General features: G+C 36.0%; 1 protein-coding gene across 1 annotated transcript in view; it reads left to right on the top strand.

The window, feature by feature from the left end:
• Positions 1 to 607: 607 nt before the first annotated feature.
• The window catches only part of LOC150084606 (uncharacterized), a 72,984-nt gene continuing 46,005 nt past the window's right edge, over positions 608 to 27,586 (top strand). Inside the window, exons 1-2 of the mRNA XM_090375347.1 lie at positions 608 to 787; positions 25,715 to 25,885. Of these exons, the coding sequence (XP_090231473.1) occupies positions 716 to 787; positions 25,715 to 25,885 (243 nt within the window). The 5' untranslated portion in view covers positions 608 to 715. The remainder of the gene's footprint in view (positions 788 to 25,714; positions 25,886 to 27,586) is intronic.

Raw genomic sequence — 27,586 nt, 5'->3', positions numbered from 1 at the left:
TCCAACAACAGCTGCCCAAACGAGTTGGTTTCCATATATATATATATATATAATCTGGTCTATAAAAATCATTCACAGTGGTTGGTACCACTGTCAGGAGCGCACCAAGAAATTCTGCATACAGATAAATTTTGTGATTGAGAAATCTATACAAGGATGTGTCAGCAGTACACATTGGATGAGTTGGTCGGTCACATGAAAATGTTCGTTTTTTTGGGGTGGGGGCCGTATTTGAGTTTTTCGGCACGCAAAGAGTCAAACTGATATAATACTGGAGCGCAGTTTGCAGACTTCTTATTTCTAGTCTTCTCGGCGATTACTTGAAACAGCCCAACCAATTCCAACATTTAATGTGATTCCTTTTTTGCTTTGCTTTATTTCTACAGACTGCAGAGAGAGAAATGAAAACAAATTTAAAATATAAGTATGAATTTAGTAATCGTAATAGTAATAGAAGCATGTGATGCAAGAAAACAAGTGTATGAGTATATGTAGCACTAGCCAAAAAAAAAAAAAAAAAAATTCAGACAACCATTCTCTCCAAAAGTTTGTCCAGTTCCTGCTTGAATTTATTTATGTTAAAAGCAATATTATATATCTTCTATATATAGTATTTAAAATTATTGCAGTTCATCCATTCTACTCAGGAATGTAGCCCAAAGTGTGAGTCCTCACTGACGTATAGAAAGTACCCTAGAGTAACGAATAGCTGAACATGTCATCAGACCGAAGTGAAAGGGCAGTCTACCTTCAGAAGAAAAACGATCTACCTCATTATGTTAAACAAGTAGGTTTCATGTGGTGATAGTTTATGGAAGCTTCATGAAAATATTTGAGCTATGTGCTATTTCAACAATCTATTATTATTATTTTTTTTTTTTCACAGTTACATTCGCTATTAGATAATATATATGCAGAATAACTGGACTTGCAGGACAGAAATCCAGGACAAAAACGGATTTTGAAGCATAAAAAATTTAAAAAAAGCCGTGGCAAAACGAATTGTGAGGATGAAATTAACGGGACAAAACTAGGGTTTAGAAAAGTGGTGTCCCAGTGTTGTATATCTGTATAATTAGATTACTAGGTACTGCTTTCGCCATAAGAGTATGACGACCGAGGTACATTTCTTGAGAACGAGCGTTTGAGATCAAATGGTGTAAGCTCATATGATATACAGGGGATACCCAGTATCTGACTCCCCGTAGTTACGAGAATTTGAAAATTAAAGAAAGCCCTTGAGAAAATCCAAGCACTGAATATTTTTGTGAGAACGACCATCTTCATTATCGTGCAACAAAACTTAAGCGCAAAGTTAACGACTAATTCTACAACACAATTTTATATGAAAAAATACGGAAAAAAAACCAAATCTGGATTAATTCTTTATTCCTAAAATTGAAAAAAAAAGTGTAACTTAAATAAACTTTACTTAACCTTACATTGTAGTGGCCTCTGATACAGAAGGTCTCGCTTTGGAATATAGTAGAGAAAGTTTGTATAGGCTGGTCAAGGTCATTCACTCCACGGGGGGGGGGGTTCACATCTGGTGAGTATGGGCTTGGCAAACCCAGGGTCCTGAGCTGGATATCATCATTCTTCTCTTTCTTGGTGATTCCTTTCTGCTTCTGACTCTCTCACTCTCAGGATAACTCGGGAATTAGTTTTTTTTTTGGCTGGTGCAGCATAAGCCTCAGGCTTCCTTGCACCATATGGCTAATAATAATAATAGTACAATAAAAACATATCTAATAAAATAATTGTCTCATTTTTCAGTTTGTTCAATCCACTTTTTTACAATGTACTAGTACATAATACACATTATGAAAATTTAGTATTAGCATTAGTAGAGGCATATGATGCAAGAAAGCAAGCTTATGCAGCATCAGCCAAAAAAAAAAAAAAAAATCTTCCACTTCACCCCTCCGTTCGTTCAAAATACCTGTCCAGCTGAGCCTTAAATTTATTTAGGCTATCAACTTCCACAACAAGGGATGGAAGTCTGTTCCACCAACCAACTACCCGCTGGCTAAAGGCAAATTTCCGCACATCTATCCTACATCTGTCTTTCCTCAATTTGAATTTATGCCCTCTCAGGTGATTATTCTGAGCAAGAGGAAGAATCCTATCAGCATTGAGCATGCTCAAACCATTCAAGGCTTTATACACCTCTATCAGATCACCTCGCCAGCGCCTAGCCTCCAGACACTAATTTGCAAAACTTAAGCCTTTCTTCGTAAGAGCAACCCTTTGTTCCATTCACTAATCTTGTTGCCCTTCTCTGTACTCATTCCAGCAGCTCTACATCCTTCTTGAAATGAGGCCTCCAGACGTGTATACAGTACTCAAGGTGTGGCCTGACCATTGCCTTATACAAGGGAATAATCGCCTCCTTATCCCTAATCACCTCCATTTAACGTGGATTCGTTTTAAGAGGAATTTTTTGGAACCAAGTAGCCTTGGATAACGAGGAATCCCTGTACTTAACTGTATTTTTAATTGAAATGAAGAACCCGTTTATGAATAGTGGCCTCTGATACAGAAGGTCTCGCTTTGGAATATAGTAGAGAAAGTTTGTATAGGCTGGTCAAGGTCATTCACTCCACAGTTCCATTCCTTCTCATCAAGAAACTGTTGATGGAAGATATAACTATCTTAGTTATATCTTAGATGTTTTATATAACTATCAAAAATCATTAGAAGTGATAGACTGTGCTTGCACAATGCTGCCCAAGTGCTGTTCCATAATGCATATGAGTGCTATAAAAGTAAAGGCACATGAAATTAGCAACTACTCAAATATTGGCACACTGATCAAACTCTTGGCAGCAGTGATTTGTTTTTGCTTATAAACTTGACACAGTTTTATTTGTTCTTTGCTTCTGTTGATGTTAATTTATATATGTGAATAAACTGTTTATAAAATTAAGATTTGTTCTGAATTTCAAACTTCTAATTTTCAACCATTATTTATGAATTTTTGGAATGCTGAGGATGTTGGAATGTTGATGTTTTTCAATATTCTGAAAATTATGGCACATTGAATGCACTCTCCCAAATATAGTTGGCAGCAAATATAGTTAATATGCAAATAATACTAATTGAGCTACATTTGAAGTGATTATTTTGTATAAAATCTATGCTAAGTCAAACTCGTGCACAATATAACTAATATTGGTGAAATTCCTGAATTCTGGGTTGAATGTTTTTTTTTTAGGCATAATAGGATTGCAGAGTCTTCTACCATGTATAGTTATTACTTGTTTCTATCACACCTGCCTTTCTCAAAGCACTTGAAGGGAAATCCAAAATGGCCATTACATAAGTTGATATTCAGGCTACTTTTGACATAGTTATGTCAAAAGTAGCCTGAATTGTTTGTTGATTTGCTTCAGCAGATGTAATGGTCCTATCCCCCTTCTGAGGTTTCTGAATTTGTTCTTCTGTGAGAGAAATTTTTGTTTGGTGGCCAACCAGTAACCAGAAAGGTTAATTTAGGGGTTTCTCTCTGTTGGATCTGTTCATAACCATTACTCCCTTCTGAGGTTTCTGAATTTGTTCCTTTGTGAGAGAACTTAAGCTTGGTGGCCAAACAGTAACCAGAAATTGTAATTCAGGTGTTCCTCAAGATGTGATTCCCTCCCTCTCTCCCTCTCTCTCTCGGGTCTGTTCAATAACCATAATTGGTCAATTGCCAGCACGATATTATAACATTTACCTTTAAAAGTGCTATCTGGTTTGTGTCCATTGTCTTCAGCAGCTACCAGCCTGATTAACAACAAGCTTTCTGAACTAGAGAATTACTTGTCTTCTTTCAGCCTTTCCATTTACCTGGATTTTGGCACAAGATTTCCTGTTTTTAAAACCTGATGCAATGAATCTCCATAACCTCATCAGTGGTAAAGTCATTCTAAATGGGCTAACCCAGTGGTTTCATCCGGGGTGCCACTTAATTTTTTAAAAAATTTATATATTTATTTCATTATAAAAAGGTGTACGGTATCCATTGTATGGTATCTTTTTAATTTTGTGGTGATCTATAATTGATGTTTATTTAGTACCTCTATTTAAAGAATAAAATTATTATATAAGTATATATAATTTGTATTATGAATTGTAATTTTGTTTATAGTTATGTTATTATAATAACTATCGTATAACTTTTTTTTTTTTAATATTATATATATATATATACAGAGAGAGAGAGAGAAAATCGGATCTAACAGGCAGAAAATTGAGTATAGAGGTGCCACAAAATAAAATAAATTACTTAGGGGTGCCGTTATTAAAAAAGGTCAGAAACCACTGGGCTAACCCATTAAAACTTTAAGATTATCATTGACAACAAATTCTCATTCTGTTATTATCTAGATGCCTTTCAGTAAAGGTTTGCGAAGCTTGATGGCATTGAAAATGTAACGTCTCCAATGTCAGGGATAGCTGTACAGAAGGAAACTGTTAAAACCACTGTCTACTCTGTAATTCTCTGTGATAGTGAAATCTTGGCCCATGTATATAAAAAATTTTACTCTTCAGAATTCTGGCTGCTTAAATATGCATTGATGAAACTGCCTTACTCCCAACACACTATGATAATAATGACACAACAGCTTCACCTGAGTCTGCTACCCACAACTATTGATGGCAGAAGGGTCTCCTCACTGTGAAGATGTGTGTTGGTATAGTTTCTAAATTGAACATCTGATTTGATTCATAAATTGCAACACTAATATGGTGGGTTTTAGCATTTGGACTGAAGTCCAAATGTTCACTTATCTTCCATAGTTGGGGTCATATGTAAACAACTTCTTTCCATCTTGCTGGAGCCAGAATGTGAACTCAATAGATTCATCATTGACAAGAGGTATGTGAAATGATTCTTTGTCCTGCTGCCTTTCCAAATTAGGGAATGTAGCACTGGGTGGTCACTGATTCTGTGATGTAATCTGTAACAGTGTTTCTCAACCGACACCTCCGTAGCCAGGTGGGAAGGAGCAGCAGTGCGTAGCACACGCTTCTTGATTAGACCGGGGTTCGAGCCCGTCACCACCAAATACGGAGGATGTGGAAAGGTCAGGGAATGACCACCGCATATCCCGGAGCAATATGGCCTTAGTTGCTAATGCTCCTAAAAACCAAATAACAAACAACAAACACACAGTTTCTCAACCTGTGGACTACAGAATACATGAAAGTATCCAGTAAAACGGTTTTTCTGATAGACATCAGTCCTATTAACAGTGTTGGGAAGTGCCTGTAACAAGCTAATGTATATTGTATGTTAAGTACAAGTACACGTGCATCATCATATTTAAAATATAGTTAGTAATATATTTGCATGTACATTTCATATCTTTATAGTGTATAATGACTGGATTGTGGCTTCTGTTTTGTATGAAAGTGGTCTATGTCTAAAGAAGCTGGAAAAAGATATCTACAGTTTGCTGCTAGCTCGCCATTTCATCTCAAATTTTATTTTATAATTCTTAACTTTTTTTTTTTTTTTTTTTGTTTTTATATACTGACCTTACATTGTTAACCTTCTTTTCTGGCCATGATGAACATGTATGACAGTATTGTTGAATACCTTATTGTACAATAAAAATAGTTAATTTTTATAATTAATTTAATTAATTTTTTAATGGCATAAAAAGTTGCTCCATTTATAACCTTAAAAATTAGCAAGAAAAATTCAAAATTTTTCAATTTTTGGTGCCACCCTGATTTTCAATCTATTATGTGAACACTAGGAAAAATCAATTTTTTTTTTAATATTGGAAACATATTCTTAATTATTTTTTGAAAATGAAACATCTCTGCAGCACTCTAAACATGTTTTATTCTTTCTTATTTGGGAGTTCTGAATATTATCTCCCTTGTTACCTTTGACTGACAGTGAGAAAAATATCAATAAAAAAAAAACCTGTGCTTCAACAATTGGAAGAGCATGCATTTCAATAACTAAACACAAGATGTGCTGTTTATTTTAAATTCACATGTTTCAGCATATAATTATCAAGAATAGGCTTAACTAGATTCTTCATTTTTACCTATTTATATTCAATAACTAACTGCAACTGAAAATGCCACTGTGGAATTTTCAGTGGAGGTTTATATAGGGTTTCAGAGGAGTCACAGACTTTCTTATTTAAAGCAAGATTATTAAACTAAGTATCATTTCTGTAATTATAATTAATATTTAGTAGTAGTAGTATTAGTAGTGGCAAATAATAAAAGAACACGAGCTTATACAGCACCAGCCAAAAAAAAAAACCATATCACTTGTCCATCCTTTCCAATAATTTGTCTACCTCTTCATTGAATTTATTTAAACAACCCACTTCCACAACATCAGATGAGAATTTATTCCAAGCAACTATCTGCTGGCTCGCTGAATGCAAATTGCCACACATCTGTCCTGTAACCATCCTACCCCAGTTTAAATTTGTCTCGTTATGTGTGTTGTCTAAGCAATAGGAAGAATACCATCAGCATTTAGCTTACTCAGTCCTAATCTCCTGGTACTGCAATTTGCAGAATTCTTTCTTAGAGTATCATTTTGTTTCCCTCACTAATCTCATTGCTCTTCTCAGCACCCATTCCAGCAGATCCCCATTCTTCCTAAAATGAGACTTTCAGTCCTGTATATTCAAGATGTGGCCTAACAATTGCCTTATACTGTACAATGTAATAATCACCTCATTATCCCTGCTGCTGGCAAAATTTTGACAAAACCCCATGAACTTTTCTAGCAGCCTGTCTGACTGCACAATTTCATGTCTGCACAATTAGCTCCGGGTGTTTTTCTCTGCTACCCTGAGTGTGATACTAGCCAGTTTGTATATTATTATGGGATTACTGATCCCCACATGTTGTACAGTTTGTTTCCAGTATTAATCTTCAATTGCCACTTCTCAGCAGTGACTAATTTTTCTGGATTTTTGTCCTGTAGCACTCTGATTGCTGTGATTGCTATTGTGTGAACCTAAGTATGATATGCAGACTTGAGATATTAAGCCTGTAATCAGTAATATTAATAAACATTGAAAACAATAATTGGTTCAGCATTGGACCCTTGGAAACTATTAAGAACAGTAGTTGAGGAGGAGCAATACTCTTTGATAACCCATCACCACTCTACATTAAAAAAAAAAAAAAACTTTTCTCAGAAAAGGGTGTTTCTGAATCATTTTATAATGCTAATTTGAAATAAGACTTCCGTTTTTTTCCGTCGCATCAGGGTTCTTCAAAAATCCCAAAATAAAATTTGATTTTTCACAAATTTTTATTAATTTTGCGCAAAAATTCAAACAAAATGCTACTTTTACCAGAGTTTTATATTTAATACATGCCGAAAACACTATTAAAAAGGGAAGTGTGGTAAAAAAGTCCACTTAAACACGCCTCTCATTTTAAAAACTGATCTAATGTGTCAAATTTTTGTTTCTTTGATTTTCATGCAGAACCTTTCAGCATCCTGCAATGATCAGCCACCATGTTGACATTCCACCTTCCCTGGTACCTCATCTTCATGTCTTTAATGTCTTGTTGAGTCCACTCATTCTGCTCTTCGCTAAAATTTCCTAGATTTTCTCAGAAGTAGTCAATGTGGGAGTGTAAAAAATGTAACTTGACACTCATATTGCAGCCCAGTTTCTTGAACTTTGCCAACATATTCTCAACTATATTTATGTAGTCAGATCCTTCTTTTTTTATATGAATGTCTCAACAACAGATCTGAAACTATCCTGTGCCTATTTTTCTTTTATTCAGAGTTCCCTCAAAGTCTCAGTCCCTCATCAGTTTGTAAATTTGAGGTCCAACAAAAGTACCTTGTTTTAGCTTCTCTTGGATGATCAATGGGAATTTAGTATAAAGGTAGTTGAAACAGAGACCTTCCTGAGGTAAAGCTTCACAAACTGTTTCGCTAAACCTAGTTTGATATGCAGGGTGAAAGGAGGACAGTTTTGGGGTCTACCAGTGGTTTATGAACTTGTTTTTTTTTTATTTGTCCAAGTAATGCCTATCACTCAGCACAGACCAACTAACCATGTTCTTAATACATCATAATTTTCAACAACTTTTGATAAAATCATTAATGAGCTGAATGAAGGATATAATTTCGTTGTTTAATTAAATTCCAGCAAGGCATTTGACTAAGTACTACATGAGTGGCTACTTAGTATAGTGATCCCTTGCTTTTCGCGGTCTCTCACTTTGCGGTTTGAATTATTCACGGAAGCCCTGCCACCTGTGCGGGTCTGCTTGGGATCTGGCTTGCATGAGTCATACGTCTAGTCTGTTTCCTTTGTACACATTGTGCTAGCTGTGTGCACACACATGCAGCTGTTTGTGTGTGTGTGTGTGTGTGTGTGTGTGTGTGTGTGTGTGTGTGTGTGTGTGTGTGTGTGTGTGTGTGTGTGTGTGTGTGTCATCGTTGGTAAGGCACCGACATACACTGGTCTAGTTGAATTTTTTCGTCAGTTGCGAGTGGTTGCAAGATTGTTACTGTGACGTTCACGTGTTGGGACCTAAACACAATTTTTGTGAAACCAAAAGAAGAAGAAAAATTCTCACATTGGCAGAGAAAGTGGAACTTTTAGATAAGATTAAAGATCCAAAATCTTTCGTGGCCATAGGGAAGATATACGGCATTAACGAGTCTACAGTGCGGTACATTTATAAAAAGAAGAAAATTCGCAGTTGTTTTGGGGCTAGCGCACCAAAGAGTGTGAAGATTGTTTCTTGTGTACGCGAAAAAGCATTAATTAAAATGGAAAGAGTTCCACGTGTGTGGTTGGAAAACAATATAAAAAAGGGATTGCCAATCGATTTGACAGTTTTAAGAGAAAAATTGAAATCTCTTTATAACCATTATCACAAGGAACAAGGTGGAGAAGGATCATCTGAAAGTTCTACAAAAACCTTCACTGTCAGTAAAGGTTGGTTTAAAGTATTTAAAAGATTTTCTTTAAGAAATTTATTGGTGATTGGTGATGCAGCTTCTGCTAACCAAGAAGCAGCAGCAGTTTTCCCTGAAGAATTTCACAAAATAGTAATTGAAGGAGAAGGGGTATGGGCCAGAACAAGTCTTTAATGCAGATGAGTCTGGGCTTTACTGGAAGAGAATACCTAACAGGTCCTATGTTACCCAAGAGGAAAAAATGGATGCCAGGATTTAAAGCAAGTAAGATAGATAGGGTGACACTTTTATTTTGTAAAAATGCAGCAGGCGATAAGATCAAACTCTCTATGCTTTACCATTCCCGAAACCCGAGAGCTTTAAAGGGAAAAAACAAAAATGAACTCTGTCTACTGGCAAGGTAACAAAAAAGCATGGGTAACATGAGAATTGTGCCTGGGTTTAAGCATTGCTTTGTACCTTAAGTAGAGAAGTACCTGCTGCTGAAAAATCTTTCATTCTAAGTTATGCTTATCCTGGACAATGGGCCAGGGCATCCAAAGGAATTGAAACAACTAAATAAAAATATAGAAGTCGTCTTTCTGCCACCTAACACGACTTCTCTCATTCAACCGTTTGATCAAGGTATATGTTCAAAGCTCGTTACACAAAATTGTCTTTTCGTCAGATTTTCAATGGAATGGAAGAAAATTCAAATCTTGGAATTGTGCAGAGCTGGAAAAAATTCAGTACTGCAGATTGCATTGTCACAGTTAAAGAAGCATTGAAGGAACTAAAACAGGACTCGGTCAGTGCATACCGAAAAAGTTATGGCCGGAAGCTGTGAAAAATTCCACTAAAATCTCTTCTGCTGACCAAGAAATTGTTAACATGGCACGTTGTATTGAAGGGGATTAATTGTCTGACATGGTTCCTGGGGAGATAGAAGAACTCTTACAAGAGCCTAATTATGAGTTAACACAAGAGGATCTTGATGAGCTTATACAAAGTTCAACTTGATATAGAAGAAAAAGAAGAGGAAATGAATGTGAACCAATGGATGTTAGTCTTTTGTGGATCTATTTAAAGACTAGAAATTTTAAGCACAAAATTCGTGAATTAGATCCGTCAGTGGAAAGGAGTATGAAAATTGCTCGAGAATTGAAACAGGCATTTGCACCATACACCATGCTGTACAACGAAATGAAGCAAATAAAGAAGCAGCTCCCTATAACACTGTTTTTTTTTTGTAAAAAGGATTAATATTTTTTCTTTATGTTAACAAAATAAGATATGTGTGTTCATATACGTAGGATAATTAAAAATTATTTTCTCTATTTTTAATTTAAATGCGTTGACAAATTTAATAATAAATCATTTTATCGATTTCTCTTATTTTTATTTTATTAGCATTTACAAGAAGGAAAATATCCCATAAAAAAAAGTTTGGAAGAAATCAGCCACTGAACTTATATTGAACACTGACAGTTGGGTGTACATTTATTTTTTAAAAAAAAAAATGTTTTTCTGAGAGGGGAGTAACCCCCCCCTCTCTCCTATCAATTATTCGTAAATTTTAGCTATTTGCGCTAAATCTTGGATTGCATTCCCCATGAATATCGAGGGAGCACTATAATAGTAGTGGCAAATGATACAAATACAGTAAGCAAGATTATACAGCATCAGCAAAAAAAAAAACTTCCCATTTTACCTCTCTATTCCCTCCAATAGTTTGTATAGTTCTTCCCTGAATTTAAATTATCCAGCATATCTGTTCTGTAACCACCCTTGCTCAAATCAAATTTATACCACTCCCATGTTCATATTCTGAGTAAGAGGAAGAATCCCATCAGCAATGTTGAGCTTGCTCAATCTACTCAAAGCCTTATACACCTCAGTCACCTTGCAAGCACCTAGTCTCCTCACAGACTTATACACCTAATCACCTTGCAGGTACCTAGTCTCCAGATGCTGTAATTTGCAGAAATGAAAGTTGGAGCACCCCTTTTCTTCCCCTCACCAATCTTTTTACCCTTCTGTGTTCTTGTTCCAGCAGCTCTATATCCTTCCTAAAATGAGGCCTCTGGATCTGTATGCAGTTCTCAAGATTTGCCCTGACATTTGCCTTATACAATGGAATAATCACCTCCTGATCCCTGCTAGCAAAATTCCTGTATATCATTGACGAAACCCCAAGAGCTGTCTTGGCAGCCTGCCTAACTGCTCAGAGAACTTCATATTTGATTGCATAATTATCTCCCTTACCTTTTTTGTTTTCCACTACACTGAGTGTAGTACCACACAGTTAGCACGTTACTCTGATGTTATTGCTACCCATATGCAGAACATTGCATTTGTCAATGCTAAACATGAATTGCCATTTCTCAGCCCATCTGCCTAATTTTTCTCTAATTTTTCTCTTTCTTGATTCTGTTGCAGTAGCATACCATCATTATTGTCATTAACTACCCTGCTAACATTTGTATCATCTCCAAACTTGGATATTAAGCCTGATGTGCCCTCATTAGTATCATTAATAAATATAGAAAACAAATCCACCAAACCCTGGAGAATTCTACTGATAACATTAGCCCACGTGGTTTCACAGGAGCGCTGCCCATGCTCCTGTGGAACCACGTGCTGAGAACCGTGAGCCTGCTGATATTTAAGGATATGCCGTACGATAAGCCTCACTGTTGAAAAAGGAGGTGGATGCCTCTGAAAGCTACGGTATTTTAGTGCTTTTATCATCCTGTGTTTCATCTACATTGTTTTATTGTAAATAAATCTTTGCAGTTTAAATTCATATTATATTGTACAGTCAGTTTTTATTGGAATTTTATTTTATTTTATTTTATTTACAACATTATTTTAATAAACATAACACTATCTATAACATCGGTTGGTGTATTGTGTAATTATTATGAATATGAATATTCCCAACCCCAGAGGCCTATTTGAAGATTTAGCCCACAAAAAGCAATGTCCATTGATAACCATTCTCTGTCATCTACCACTCAACCAGCCCTATATCAATAGCATAACTTGCCCTTAATGTCACACTGCTCCAATTTGTACATCAGCCTTTTATGTACAACAGTATTGAAGGATTTCTTGAAATCCAAGTATATGATATCAAAATTATGTCTTGCATCATGGTTCTGTTGAAAACATTTAATCAATAAATCCACAAAAGTTCTTGCTATTGTGTTGAGTGACCAACCCACAAGTTCCAGTCAAAATCTGGAAAGTTAAAATTGCCCATTATATGACATTCTGATTTAATAGCCAACTGCATTTCTCTGTACAATTGTTCGTTGTATTCATCAGAATCATTACGCCTATACACTTCTGCTTTCATTTTTGCTTTCCCAGTGCTTATGGCACACCAAACTGAGTCAACATTATTGCACTGGCCACCCGTGCTGATTGGATGCACTACCTTAGATTTTGTGCTTAACTAAGAGCATAAACCTTCCCCCCTTCCTACCCTGTCTGTCTTTTCCATATGAGTTGCTGTGTCAACGTTGAGGTGTGCAGGTGTGTCTTTTACTAGCTAATGCATCGCTACTGATTTTTTTTTTTTTTGTGGATTTTGCTGCACTCATTTGGATGCAGGGTAAGGTTATGTATATTTATAGTAATATTGCATGTTATTACTATTTGCATAGATTATAAGCTACAAATTTTTAATTTTAGTTGCTTTCTTTTGTCTGCACTAGTTCATTAACTAGACTAAGAAGTTGTATGATAATCACAATTTTTGCATATATTGGTAATTTAAATAATTTTTTGAATTTAGCATTAGTTACCTGTATATGTATGGGTAAATCCCTGTATTTTGAGCTATATTTTGATTAATTTAATAACATGTAACCAGAAAACTACCTAACCCTTCGTACGTTTTTATATAAGAAATTACTGGATAGGAAGGCAGTCGTCTTGCCTTTTTTCTCTGGCTTGTTGTTTGGCTGGCTGCACTCTGATTGGCTCATTGCAGGTTACACGACTAGTGTGGCACTTCACTTCTTGACTGATTTGCAACCCTCAAACCAGGTGAGGCAGGATTATTGGAGTATTCCAGATTAATCTAGAAATTTATGGAAAAGCTTGGAACTTGATAATTGATCTCTTGACATTGAAAATAGCTAAAACTATAATAGGATTAAATATTATTGAGAAATATTGAAAATGTTAGATTCAGAGGATGAAACAAACAAAAATAATAACTTTCAACCAGTAGTCTCTAATCAAACATTTATGGAATTTTAAACCCAGATGAAAATTCAGTCGATAAACCAGGTCCAGCCTATAAAAAGAGGCAAAGAAATGCCACTGTTGTTGGGGAAGTGTATTGCACCCAAAAATCAGCAATCAGGAAGAATTAATTAATAACAATACTGAAAAACCTGATGCTGACAAGGAAACAGTCAAATTCTGGGCAGCCATCCATAGACACAGTAATCAATGAGGAATCCCCCTTGGATAAAATGACTGTCATACACCTCCAATTCAAGGAATACATGGGAACCCAAAGTAGGATCATGGCAGCAGTCCATACAGACATTGTGGAATATTGGACCAGGCTGGAAAGGGTAGTACAAGATCTACACATAGAAAACTGGGTGCTGCAAACCAAATAGATGCCACAAAAACCAAAGAGCGGGAAAATACAGAAATTCAACAATGCCCCCACTCTTGCTCAGAGGTGCTGAGGACTACTGCCAAAGAGATGCAGGCTAAAACAAAGTGGCCCAAGTTGCCCCTAAACAAGGAATCAAACTTAATACTAGGTGAGTACCTTATTAGAGTGAGTAAGGTAAGCACTATAGAGTGAGTAAGGTATACACTCTAATAGTAAGGAACTCAAAGCAGCAGTTACAAAGAACCTAAAAGGCAATATGAAAAGCCTGAAAATCAAGGGAATAATAAAAATTATTCCTTTGATTTTCATTATTGAAACAGCCTCTCAGACTGACTTAGATGTTATAATTAACAGTACAGGGGTAAAAAACTGGGTCTCAGAGCAGAACTGCGAAGGAGGTAGGGGCCCTCAATAATCATTTTTGATATAGATAAAAAGATAACCAAGGAGAACGTCATAGATGAGGTAATTCAGAGGAATATACAGGAAATATGTCCTGTATTAGAGTGTCCTGAAGAAAACCTCAAACCAGAGTTTAAGGCAAAATACCACACCAAGTCACAATAGGACTGCAATGTTAATTGGATAGTTGAATTATCCTCGTGTGTATGGGGCCTGCTCAAACAACAGGACAGAATCTATGTTGGATGAAACTTCAAGATCTAAGGAAAAGGATCCACCAGGCCCGAAAAGCCTTTCTGCACATCCACGTTATTGTTGTTGGAGGTTTTACAGAGCAACGACAGTGAAAGGCCATTATGTGCCAAACAATGGTAGGAGCACACCCATGCTTCCTGGCCCTCGGGCAGAAGTATGTGCCCTTGGGAAGGCTTATAAATCATTTAGAAATAAATATACCAAGAAAATAAGAGAAAAGAAAACTGCCTCATGGAGGAATTTGGTATCTACTTCAAGGAATGCAGATTCCTGGGGTGTTATGCATAGAATTGTGACAAGTAAACTTTTCAGAGGGAAAATTATTCACACTATCATTATGCCTGATGGTACTCGAACTTAAATATGGGAAAACTACTAGAGAGAGCAAGAGACTCACTAACTAGATATGCTAACCACCATAGTCAAGTATCTGACAGGCAGTTTGGCTTTAAAGTAGTTTCTTGCACTGAGGATGCAATGAGATACCTTACCAATGCTGCACATTCGGCTCAGCTGAAATAAGTGTTTGCTATTTCCATGGACTTTGCAGGAGTATATGATGCTCTATAGTGGCCAAGTATCATAGGGTGCCTGCACCACACTAATCTTCTCCTAAACCTGTACAGATGCACTAAAGACTATCTCAATAATAAAGTTATCATGGTAAGGACTATGTACCAAAAAATTTCACAGTATGTAACTAGAGGTTGCCCCCAGGGCTCTGTCCTTGGAACCTTCTTTTGGTCCCTGGAACCTTGTCAAATTTCTATCAATGGACATAAGACTAGTAGACAGTATTGCCTTTGCAGATGACGTCATTGTAGTTGTAAACGCAGATAGCAGGGCTTGCCTGGAAACTCGGGCAAACCATGCCCTAGACAAAATATAGTATTGGCCTCGCATCCACAAACTCTATTTCAAGTGAAAAGACTAAGTCGATGCATCTGAAAGGTACTTTACAAAGATGTCCTGGCATAAATATAAATGGTACAATCATCACATTGGTTACCGAGCTCAAATATTTTGGAGTCATCTTTGATACTGAACTAATTTTTTATCCACTCTTAATGCATCTTGTTAAAAAGGTCAGAAACTATGTGATAGCCAGAATAACCAGAACCGACTGAGGATTGAAAAAGAGAACATTAGTGTTGATTTACAAAGCATTCCTCCCAATGATATGTTACAGCACGGTGTATGGTGCCAAAGAGCCACATTTCTAAGAAACAGAGGTAAACTCGATTCAACCCAGCTCATTATTTTACTTCTCACAACCAGGTCTTGCCATACTATGTGTACTTCTGCCCTACAAGTCCAGTCAGAAGGTCTCCCCCCCCCCTTGACCTAGAGGTTATTAGGTGTGGTATGATGTACCTACACATAAGAAAGGTACTGCCACAACCATCCTTAACATAAGCCTTGATACTGATAGAGATAGCAAGCAAGAAAGGAAGCATATCATGGGAGAACTACACAGAACATGTCAGGTATGCTGGGATGCAAGTGCCAAAGGTGCGATAACCAGGTGCTTTTAACTGGAGGTAAAATTGACGAGCCTCGGGGCTCTGCTGTGGTTTTATAAATTCTTCACTTCTCGCATCTAGTGATTTCCTTAATTAGCATTAGTAGAGGCATTTGATGCAAGAAAGCAAGCTTATGCAGCATCAGCCAAAAAAAAAAAATAAATAAATAAAAAATAACCACTTCCACTTCTCCCCTCTGTTCGTTCGAAATACCTGTCCAGCTGAGCCTTAAACTTATTTAGGCTATCAACTTCCACGACAAGGGATGGAAGTCTGTTCCACCAACCAACCACCCGCTGGCTAAAGGCAAATTTCTGCACGTCTATCCTACATCTGTCTTTCCTCAATTTGAATTTTTGCCCTCTCAGGTGATTACTCTGAGCAAGAGGAAGAATCCCATCAGCATTGAGCATGCTCAAACCATTCAAGGCTTTATACACCTCTATCAGATCACCTCGCTGGTGCCTAGTCTCCAGACACTGTAATTTGCAAAACTTAAGCCTTTCTTCGTAAGAGCACCCCTTTGTTCCATTCACTAATCTTGTAGCCCTTCTCTGCACTCGTTCCAGCATCTCTACATCCTTCTTGAAATGAGGCCTCCAGACCTGTATACAGTACTCTAGGTGTGGCCTGACCATTGCCTTATACAAGGGAATAATCACGTCCTTATCCCTGCTAGAAAAATTCCTATATATCATCGACAATACACCATGAGCTATTCTTGCAGCCCATCTGCACTGCTCAGAAAACTTCATATCTGCCTGCACAACCACCCCCAGGTACCTTTCATTCTCTACCACTGTCAGTGTAGTACCACAGAATTGATACGTTGCTCTGGGGTTGCTGTTTCCCATATGTAGTACTTTACATTTTTCAATGTTAAACTTCATTTGCCACATCTCAGCCCATCTGCTCAACCTTTCCAGATCCTGTTGCAGTAGCATAGTGTCAGTAGTGTCCTTGACAACCCTGCCAACCTTCGTATCATCTGCAAACTTGGACATTAAGCTTGATATACCATCATCAATATTATTTATAAATACAGAAAACAATAATGGACCCAATACTGAACCCTGAGGGACTCCACTAATAACATTAGTCCACGATCAGCAGAGTCCATTGATTACCACTCTCTGTCTTCTCCCCCTCAACCACCCCTTTATCCATAGCAGCAATTTGCCTCCAATGCCACACTGCGCCAATTTGTGCAGCAGTCTTCCATGTGCAACAGTATCAAAAGCCTTTCTAAGATCCAAGTATATAATATCAAAGTTATTCCCTGCATCCAGTTCTTTTGTGACCGCATCATAGTATCCAATCAAATTGGTCAGGGAAGACTTCCCCTTAACAAAACCATGCTGTGTCTGAGCTATAACTGAAGTCTTGTCTAGATGATCCTGCAGTGCTTCTTTAACCAGTGCCTCCATTAATTTTCCGGGAACAGAAGTTAAACTAACAGGTCTATAATTACTTGTCTCCCCCTTTGATCCTCCTTTGTGAATTGAGGTCACATTTGCACATCTCCAGTCCATGGGTACTTCCCCTGAGTCCAAGGAAGCTCTCATAATTATGGCTAAGGGTTTGCTTACTTCCTTTGCTGCCTCCTTTAATATAACTGGATAGATCCCATCCACCCCAGGTGCCTTTCTTGTATTTATCTTCAACAATTTCTCCTCCACATTACTCTCAGTTATTACAAGATTCTCTAGCTTACTGCCAGAGTTGAATACACCTCTGGCATTCCCCTCGCTGAATAACTCCTCATGTGTGAATGTCGATGCAAAATATTCATTTAGTTTGTTAGCTTCCTGAGCAGGATCATCAACAGTTGACTCATCGATATCAAGTGGACCAATCTGATTCATCCCCTTCCTTCTAGAGTTTACATAAGTAAAGAACTCTTTGCTGTTTTTCTTTGCATCCCTTGCCAAAGATTTCTCGTAATCTGCCTTCGCCTGCCTAACCTCCTTTGTAACTTGGTTACAGATCAACTTGTATCTATCATAGGCTTCTGTGTCACGTGTTAATTTGTATGTATCCCACGCATTTTTCTTCTCTGCCATATGTCTCATTAGTTGATCTGACATGCATTTAGGCCTGACCCTTGAACAATATTTCTTAGTTTGTATGTAAAGCCTAGTAGCTTCCAAGATAAGTTCTTTGAATGCTTCCCATTTTGAATTTGCTGTTGGTAACATCATCAGCTGGTCCCACTGTATAGAATTTAAATACTGTCTCAGTCCATCGTAGTGGCCTTTACGAAAGCAATAACCCTTCCCTTTACCCCTAATGGTAGTTACCTCTTTGAGTAAATCCCACTTTAGCACACTGTGATCACTGCCACCTAGTGGTTCATTTACCTGCAGATTCTTAATGCATGAAGAACTAATTAAATTTAGTTCCCTTTCGATTAAACTATTTATACATTTGCGATGAACTGGTGACCGTTCACATTCTGGAATTCTTTGATTTAGGTGAGACCAATCATTAAATCCTTTGCTACAAAAAGCGATTTCTGAATAGGAAAAGAATTTATAGGCAAAATACCATATGCTGTCCAAACTTGATGAGTATATTAACCACCGTCTTTGTTGAATTTCACCATTTGTCAACTGCTTTGTATAACGTTACATGGAAAAGCATCTTCCATTGCTATTTTGTGGAAAATTATCAGATTTTATTTGAACTGGTTCTTTTTTAATAATTAATGTTCTTATTTGGTCAGAGCAAAATTTTCATTGACACCACCGGAATTAGCTTCAGAAACTTCATTTTTGCCTTGTGCTTTATTGTGTTCTTTTATTTCTTGACCTCCTATTTCTCCTCTCGTGTGTTCTTTTATTTCTTGATCTCCTATTTCTTCTTCACTAGTAACTGCTACCATTGGTGTCATAGGCATAGTCTTGACACTGAGCTTTTCGTCATTGCTCAGTGTTTCCAAATTTGATACAGTAACAAATTTCAATATTGCATTTTGCAATTTAGATGCTGCTTCTTGTTTCTTTGCCAATTTTTGTCTTTTTTCAGATCTACTTCGATCTACTACATCTAATTTAGATGCTGCTTCTTTTTCCATTTTTTTTCTTTTTTCAGATCTACTAGGATATTTATGATTCTGGTCTCTATCTCGCTTGCCCATTTTACTGTAAATGCAAAAAACTTTTTTTCAATTTTCATATAACATATGCAATAATATTATTAAATCTCATGCAAATGCGTTACCGATCGTCACACTCGTGGTATAGTCATTTGCAGAATAAATAATTTATTAAACATAAACATAAAATAACATTTTAACTTACCAAATTATGACAACCTATATATGGAATATAGGTGGAACGAGGCAACCATCATAAGAGGAGCCACTGGTACAAGAGAAAATTTAAATAAGCACTATGAATAAATAACGAAAGACAGGTATTTAGTAAATCAAGTGCAAAAACTTAAGCCACTTTGGAGGAGTCGCTTAAGACACAAAAATATTCTTCAAAAGACACCATCAGCTGAGATGGCACATGATAAGTATAGACTAATTAGGGCATTGGTCACATGTCAGTAAGCACCAATTAGCAATTACCACATAGCAGACACATCAACCAATCAGAGACCGCCACATCAAGCAAGAATAATTTTTTCCATTTCTTGTCGATTTGGTGCAAAACAGTATAATTTATAATAATTACTTCATTAACCATTTTATATTGTGTATTGTGTGAGCACAGTGCTCAGGCAATTGCCCCAGGCACCCATACCTCAGGCCGGCTCTGGTTTCATGTCATTTGGTGTTTTCAGATTGAATGTAATTTTCTTCATTACAATTAAACTCTGAGGCTGGAAAAGAGTTCTGGACATTTATGAAAACATTCTTCAACTTGGACATGTTATCAGATCTTTCGATAAATACTACACGTAATGGAACTATAGATGGTGTATTTAGTCATGAGCTGAAATATATCCTACTTTGGTCATCATAGACCAATACTTTCAGTAACCGATATGTAATTATTATTAATAAAATAAAAACATTATTTATTAAAATAATGTTAAAAAACATTAAAATATTATCCATGAATATAATAATGAATTTATTATATTCATGGATAATATATTATCCATGAATATAATTATCCATGAATTTTATTATCTGAAAATTAAAACGTTTTTAACTCCTGCCAATGATTCTTAAATGTAAAACACGTTAAATATGCTAGCGGCAGAACATGTTATATATACCTGGTACAGAATTTTTTTTTAGGCGTGGTATGTTAAAAAACATACCACGCCTAAAAAACTTGGACATGTTATCATATTGTGATATTGTGATAATCAATGTGGCTGAGTTAATCGGTCTCAGGCAAGGGTAGCATGGGTTTTTCGTTAATCAAACAGAAAATCGACCTTAAAACACACAATTTACAGACGATATACGTGGAGCAACATGGTCTTAGTCGCTGATGCCCCTAAAACCCAATAATAATAACAATCCTCCTTTCTTATCTATTCCCTTTTCATATCCCTAAGGTGGACGTTTCCATCTACATCCACTGCTTTACTTCTACTTCCTCCCCATCCCACTCTATTTCCCCTCCTTTTTACTATTATACGGATCCCTTTCCCTATGTCTTTACTCCCCCCCCCCCACAGGTGGACTCCCAAATCCCACTATCACCTGGTGGCTAGCCAACCATCATTAAATCTTTCCCTCTAGGGCAGGTTGGGCTTCCTACTCCAGGGGTTTTCCCCTACTGTTACCCCTTTCAATCTGGTAGCCACCTTCTCTACTGGCCGACCGGGCTAGCCGAGTGGGTAAAGTACCTGCCCGGCAACCCAAAGGTCGCGGGTTCGATTCCCGCCCCGGGCTTGGATCAAAGTACTGCAAAAACCTTGGGAGGTGCAATATGGCCACAGAAGCCGATGCGCCAACAACTACCAAAAAAAAAAAAAAAACCTTCTCTACTGCCCCCATTGTTCTTTTTTTTTATCTGCTACTCACACCATCTTCCCCACCTTCCTTTCTCCCTTTTTTTTTTTTTTTTTTTTTTTTTGCAGTCCCTGGGAAGCTTAGGCAACCCCAGGGTTTGTCACACCAGAGTATTTCTTCCTACTGACCTGGCCTCTTCCAATGGCAAAGGATGGTAACTTGGGCCAGTGGTTTACACAGACCTCTAGGCTTAAGAAGCCAGATGAACAACACAACTTACACTAACCCTTCACAAACACACTCACTTACTATCTGGCCTTTACAGAGTACTGTAGCCGACCAGGCTAGCCGGGTGGGTCAAGTGCCTGCCTGGCAACCCAAAGGTCTCAGGTTCGATTCCCGCCTCGGGCTTGGATCAAAGTACTGCAAAAACTTTGGGAGGTGCATTATGGCCACAGAAGCCTATGCGCCAACAACTACCAAAAAAAAAAAAAAAAAAAAAAAACACACAGAGTACTGTATATGTCTCAAATTACCAGTCGGGCAAACCTCCAGTGCCACTAGTCAAACTAAACTATACACTCTGTCCTTTCTGTATGCATTGTACTCCCCATATTTAAATTCTGCATCCCTTATATCTGAGTGTCACTCAGTTTTTTTTATATCCCAACAATATCTACATTTGATGATTTGACCAGCATTTCAAATTCATTAAATTTATTTACTATGCTCCTATCATTGGTATACATGCACCTGTCCTTACTCTTAGTTACCCTAACACAGCCCATGTATTTTCTTGGGATATTTGCAAACTAAAGGCTTGAACTGTTTGGCTGCTTGGAACAAAAATATAAATTTTTGTGAGGAATGTCAAAATTGGCTAATATCAATTTATTTATAATGTTATGGAATATTTTCAGCAGAAATGGATTCTCAAGTAATTTAGATAGAGTTGGACAATGTTTTGAAATTATAAACAAATATGTGACTCCTAGAAAACCTAAAAAAAAAGAGTAAGGGAGAGAAAGAAAGGGCTGGCAAAACTACAAGTGATAAAAGTGGAAAAATGGATCCTGAACAAAAATTTTGCATTGAAGTGTTTAGGCATATTTTGATGTACTTTTGGGTGCAGTTCATAATAGACTCTCACAAAAAGCCTGGTCTTTTTTGGATACTTGCAGATTTAAATCTTCAAATCACAAGAAAATCCACTACATTTTCCAGATCTCTACATTTTATCAATAGCATTAAAAACTAATTGTAAACTGTTTGGTCGAAGAATTTCATAGTTTTGTAAAGTATTATAGTTAGTGCTGAAGATATAATTACAATGCGTAAGTGTAAAATGTGTGTACGTGCCTTTGCAATAATATACAAGTACAGTTTTCGTTCTTCTGTGTACAGAGATTTACATATTGCTTAGAAGTATTTACCAACCTTTGTACCCAAGTGAAATGTAAAAAAAAAATTTCATAAATTTAAAATTATGAAAGGTCAGTTACATTTGACTATGACCCAAGAAATGTTGAAATTGCTTTTAGTTATGTCAGTGGGATAGGAAAATTTACCGTCAGCAATTTACTGCCACGTCAGTTTATCGCATTTTACCATCTAGAAGCAATGAGATGTGTTTGGTCAAATCATAAAAAGTTATTTTTTATTTAAATTTCTGCCTTAAGCTATGATTAGCATATTTTTTGGAATTCTATGAACTATGAGGGAATAGTATGGAAATAAAAAAAAAAACATATAGAAATATGTTATTTAATAGGTAGATTATGTATTTTAATAGTTACATGTATCACAAAAATACTAAAAAATCCATTATTTGAACAATATAACAATTGGTTAATTTTAAAATAAACTAATTATAACATTAGGTATGTCATAGTACACTGCAAAAATTTAAAATGAATGTTTATGCAATCTTCAGAATCAGTCACGTTGGGATAATTAATTACAAAGAAACCGTAATATTTACAACACAGTATGTAAATTATTAATAAGAAATATTATGCGCTATACCTCTTAGATAATCAACAATATCACCCCGTTCGTCGTATGCACTAACAAGCCTTTTAATTCGTAAATCACAATCGCGATACTTCTTTTTTTTTTTTTTTTGTTGCCCGGATCACTTCCACTTAAATATTGTTCAATGCACATTTCGTTGATGCTTTGTTCTTTTTTAATGCAATTGATAAATTTCCAAATGTTTGGATGATAAGCAGTGACTTGTTCCTCAAATCTTCTATGCCACTCTTCAACAGAATTATTCATTCTTGGTAATCCTTCAAGAACAAGCTGGCATACGTTCCACTTTTCGCGGGAATATTTTGGTGGTCGACGAAGATGTCGTCTGGTTGGGCGTCCAATCCATGTATCCTCAAAATAATCAACAACTTCTTGCAATTCTGAAGGAAAAACACCATTTTCACACAAATGTTAAAAAACGACCGTCACAATTTGTGTGGGCACAAATGCAATTGCTGCCAAAATTCGCATATTTAAAGCAAAATTAGCATCAGTTTCTTAACGTTGTTTCAATCCATTATTCTGAATGGAACGAAAAATACATTGTGAAAAGTGGAAAAAACAACCCCGTTGCGAAGCGTCAGGAAAAACTCTTCTGGCCATCATCGCCGTCTCAAAATCTAGTTATTGATTGCAGGGACATAGCCGGTTCCAATACTTTCAGTTGCTGTAGTAGAGATACATAAGTTTCCTCAGACTTGTTAGGCAATAATGCATAAACTAATGGAAGCGATATTTTGTCCTTGAATCCATGTATCGTATACTGATAAAAAAGTAAGGGAACAGTTTTGAAAGTCCCATCGGCATACCAGTGTTCACTTCGCGCTAACAACTGCAAATTTCTTTTCGTACTGAAAATTAACATACGATTGTCCTCGGGTCCAGAATCAAATTGTAGAAACAATTCTCCATTGCATGATGTTTTATATTCTTCTGTAAAAACTATGTCTCTACGATGTGTTGGAAGAACTAGGCCATCAAAATTTCGATTTCTTATATTTTGGATCGTTTGTTTCATTGTATCTACACTTGGAAGCTTTGGGGCTGCTGCTTGGCTACAGGTTCTCAAAACATTTGAAATAATACTGAGGCATATTATTTGTTGTTTCTGTATAAGTTCGAATGGTATCAAGAAGTTATGCTGCCTCAACTCCTGCTGCGTCTCCTGATTGTGCTCCTTCCATGTTTTAACGATGGTGTTATCTACCGTAGTAACTTGAGCGGCACATTTGGTTTTTCGGTAATTTTGACACTTCCAATGAATTTTTGTTTCATTTTGCCTGTCTTTATAAAACAAATGTCCACTAAAGCACAATTTCGGGTTTCCTTTTTCTGATTTCAAAAATTCCACCGACATGATGCGTTCACAAACTCAAAAGGATGAAAAATAAACTCAAAATAAGAAAATGTTGTGATTGTAAGAGATTATAAATATATAAGTACCTCCCTGATCGGCATGCCCTACCCCCCATCCCCTAAAACATGCTACTTAAGTTAAAGGAATTAAGTAGGTACCTACCTAATTCCAATTTTGGAAAATAACAGGCAATTAAATTAAACACCTGCAATGGTATGTATTTCTAGGAAATGTATACCTAGCATATAACTTCCATTTTTAACTGCACTTAATTCTTAAATAACACCTATAGAAAAGCCTTATTTTCAATTTATATAAATTATATGTATTGCCTGGCGATAAAATATGCTAGCAATCATTTGTAGGCTATAAATTGTTTTTACATTTTCTTAAACTTTCGGCGATAAACTTTCCTAGACCAAGTTTCCTAAACTAAGTCTAGGAAAGTTTATTCACCGCCAGCAGTTAATCGCTAGCAGTTTACCGCCGCGTCAGTTTATCGCATAAACAATTTATAGCCTACAAATATCGCCAGGCAATACATGTAATTTATATAAATTTATTTTTAACTTAAGTAGCATGTTTTAGGGGAGTGGGGGTAGGGCATGCCGATTAGGGAGGTACTTATATATTTATAATCTCTTACAATCACAGCATTTTCTTATTTTGAGTTTATTTTTCATGCTTTTGAGTTTGTGAACGCATCATGTCGGTAGAATTTTTGAAATCAGAAAAAGGAAACACAAAAAACCAATTGCATAAACATTCATTTTGAATTTTTGCGGTGTACTATGACATACCTAATGTTATAATTAGTGTATTTTAAAATTAACCAATTGTTATATTGGTTAATTTTAAAATAAACATGATTTATAAACAACATTAAAATAAAAATGATACATGTAACTATTAAAATACATAATTTACTTATTAAATTACATATTTCCATACATGTGTTTTTTTTTTATTTCCATACTATTCCCTCATAGTTCATAGAATTCCAAAAAATATGCTAATCATAGCTTAAGGCAGAAACTTAAATAAAAAATAACTTTTTATGATTTGACCAAACACATCTCATTGCTTCTAGACTGTAAAATGCGATAAACTGACACGGCGGTAAATTGCTGGCGGTAAATTTTCTGGACCCCGTGGAAAAGGACATGGTACTGCTTGTGTAAGAAATTCTGTAAGAGCCCCAAGATATACTGGAAAATTAATTGTTTTTTGTGTGTAGCACAGTTGTTATGATTGCTCTCCTTCCGTACAGTTTGAAAAAGTCCTGGGTTCCAATCCCATCAAGCTGGGCAACATTTTGATAGCTTTTTTCATAGTGTAGCCAAGTTAGGCAATCTCAGGAAGAGAGTAACATGATTTTATTTTGAAAAAGATCATCCGTATTAAAAAAAAAAAGTATATTAAAGTTAGAGTAAGTCTTGTTAAAATTTCATTAATTGAAATAAGATAAGCATTACAAACGATTACTATATTTTACTGGAGGAGAAATAAAAGATTGGAAATCAAATACATTGTCAAAATAGAATAGTTCCTTCGGGGGTTGATCAGTAAATAAATATTTGTAGCCCTTATTTCCTTATCGTATATGTTGTTGCTTTTGTTTAAAAAATGTATTTATTTTCCTTAGTCCTGATTTAAACATTTTGCATTTCTACAGATTGCAAGTGAAGCTAGCAGAACTTTGGAAATTTCTCTAGAGGAAGCACTTATAAAACCAAAGAAAGCCCCCAGACGTTTACTACACTTTAGTGATGGTATATTGGAGGAGTATAGTACAGATGAAGAGGAAGAAACTGACATTAACAAAAACAAAACATCAGTTGATTTGGTATGAAAGTTTTCTTTATCCTTTTCATATACTATACACTTACTACCTACTCATATACTGTACTGTATACTACTTAACAAAGTAGTAAAAGTTGCAGGGTTATGTTTCAAGCAAGCACTGAAATAATTCAAATAATGAATGCAGAAATGTATATAATTCTCAGATGATTTTGAAATATGTATTTTTATTTTACACATCTTATTATGTATATTATGTGTGCTTTATCATTTTCATGTTGTATAAGGGATAAATGAAATTATTTTATTTTTTAGCAAACTGGGTTGTAAATTTTATCTTGTTTTTTGCAGAGCTAACTTTAAATGAACAAATAACATACTAAGATATTAAGCTACATTCCAGTCTAAAAGTTTGGAATCACAGCATATGAAAACAGTTTTTGTTAATTTTTTTTAAAATTAGCTCTGACAATGTAAGGTTTAATATAAAAAAAAAAACACTGCATGAAGAATTTTAAAATTTGATTAAGCATTTAAAACTTTACAGCAAAAAATATTGAAATGATTAATAATAGCAACTACAGTGATTTGTCATTAACGTATCCTCCACAAGATTCATCACTGCCTCACACAGACATGGCATTTTGGTAATTAATTTTATAATAGTCTTGACTAACATTATTCCAAACAATTTACAAGTTTCCCATAATTTGTGCAGATGAGCAGACTTTGCAGACTTTGATGGTCTAGATCAGTGTTCCCAACCTTTTTTGCTTGCAGACCCCTTTTGGCTTATAACCACAGATCCTCACATAAGCTCACTTAAATATGGGGTGTCTGGACGATAGGTATCCAAAATTAAAAATTTATATCTCAGAACTGAATTGTTATATGTTTACAACTGTGTTTTTCAGACTGACACAAAAATAACTGAATAATAAACTGTCACTATTTGAATATACAATCAATCATACCGTATAGGCTACTAGTGCAAAGAATGGTGTTGCTTTTCATCTCAAAATCCTTTTAAAGTTGAGAGTGATTGTAGAAAAATGAATTCTCATGTCGGGTGTAACATAGTCTTTAACAATACTTAGATTTTGTTTTAAAAAAATAAGTAAAATTCATAGTAGCCATTACAGAAATTATCCACAGATCCCTTATGAAACTGTTCACAGATCCCTGAGGATCTGTAAAGCACAGTTTGGGAACCACTGGTCTAGATGAACACATAAAAGATTTATTGGGTTTAAGTCAGGCAATTGAGGTGGCCACACCATAAATTGCAATACACCCTCCTGTTGATTAGTTGCTAGAAAGTCCCTACACAGCTTAAATTGTGCATCAGGCCATTGTCTTGTAGTAAAAAAAAAAAAAAAACAATTCACCCATTTTTACCCTCCAAGAATTTGTATAGTTCTCCCTTAAATTTATTCAACCCATCCACTTCCATAACAACAGATGGAAGCCTGTTCCAACAATTAACCACCCATTGGCTGGCTGAAGGCAAACTTCCACATGTCTGTCATGCAACTATCCTTCCTCAACTAAATTTATGCCCCCTCAGCAAGTGGAAGAATTCCATTAACATTCACTTACTCAATCCATTCAAGGCTTTAAACAGACTTGATCAGATCTCCCCGCAGGTGCCTGGTCTTGAGATGCTGCAATTTTCAGAACTGAAGCCTTTCTAGGTAAGAGCACCCTTTCATTCCCTTCACCAATCTGGTTGCCCTTACCTGTT

The sequence above is a fragment of the Mastigoproctus giganteus genome, chromosome 6, assembly GCF_048544385.1.
Source record: "Mastigoproctus giganteus isolate SK-2022 chromosome 6, ASM4854438v1, whole genome shotgun sequence".
In the NCBI taxonomy this organism is placed as follows: Eukaryota; Metazoa; Arthropoda; class Arachnida; order Uropygi; family Thelyphonidae; genus Mastigoproctus; species Mastigoproctus giganteus.
This window is presented reverse-complemented; position numbering and strand designations above follow the sequence as displayed.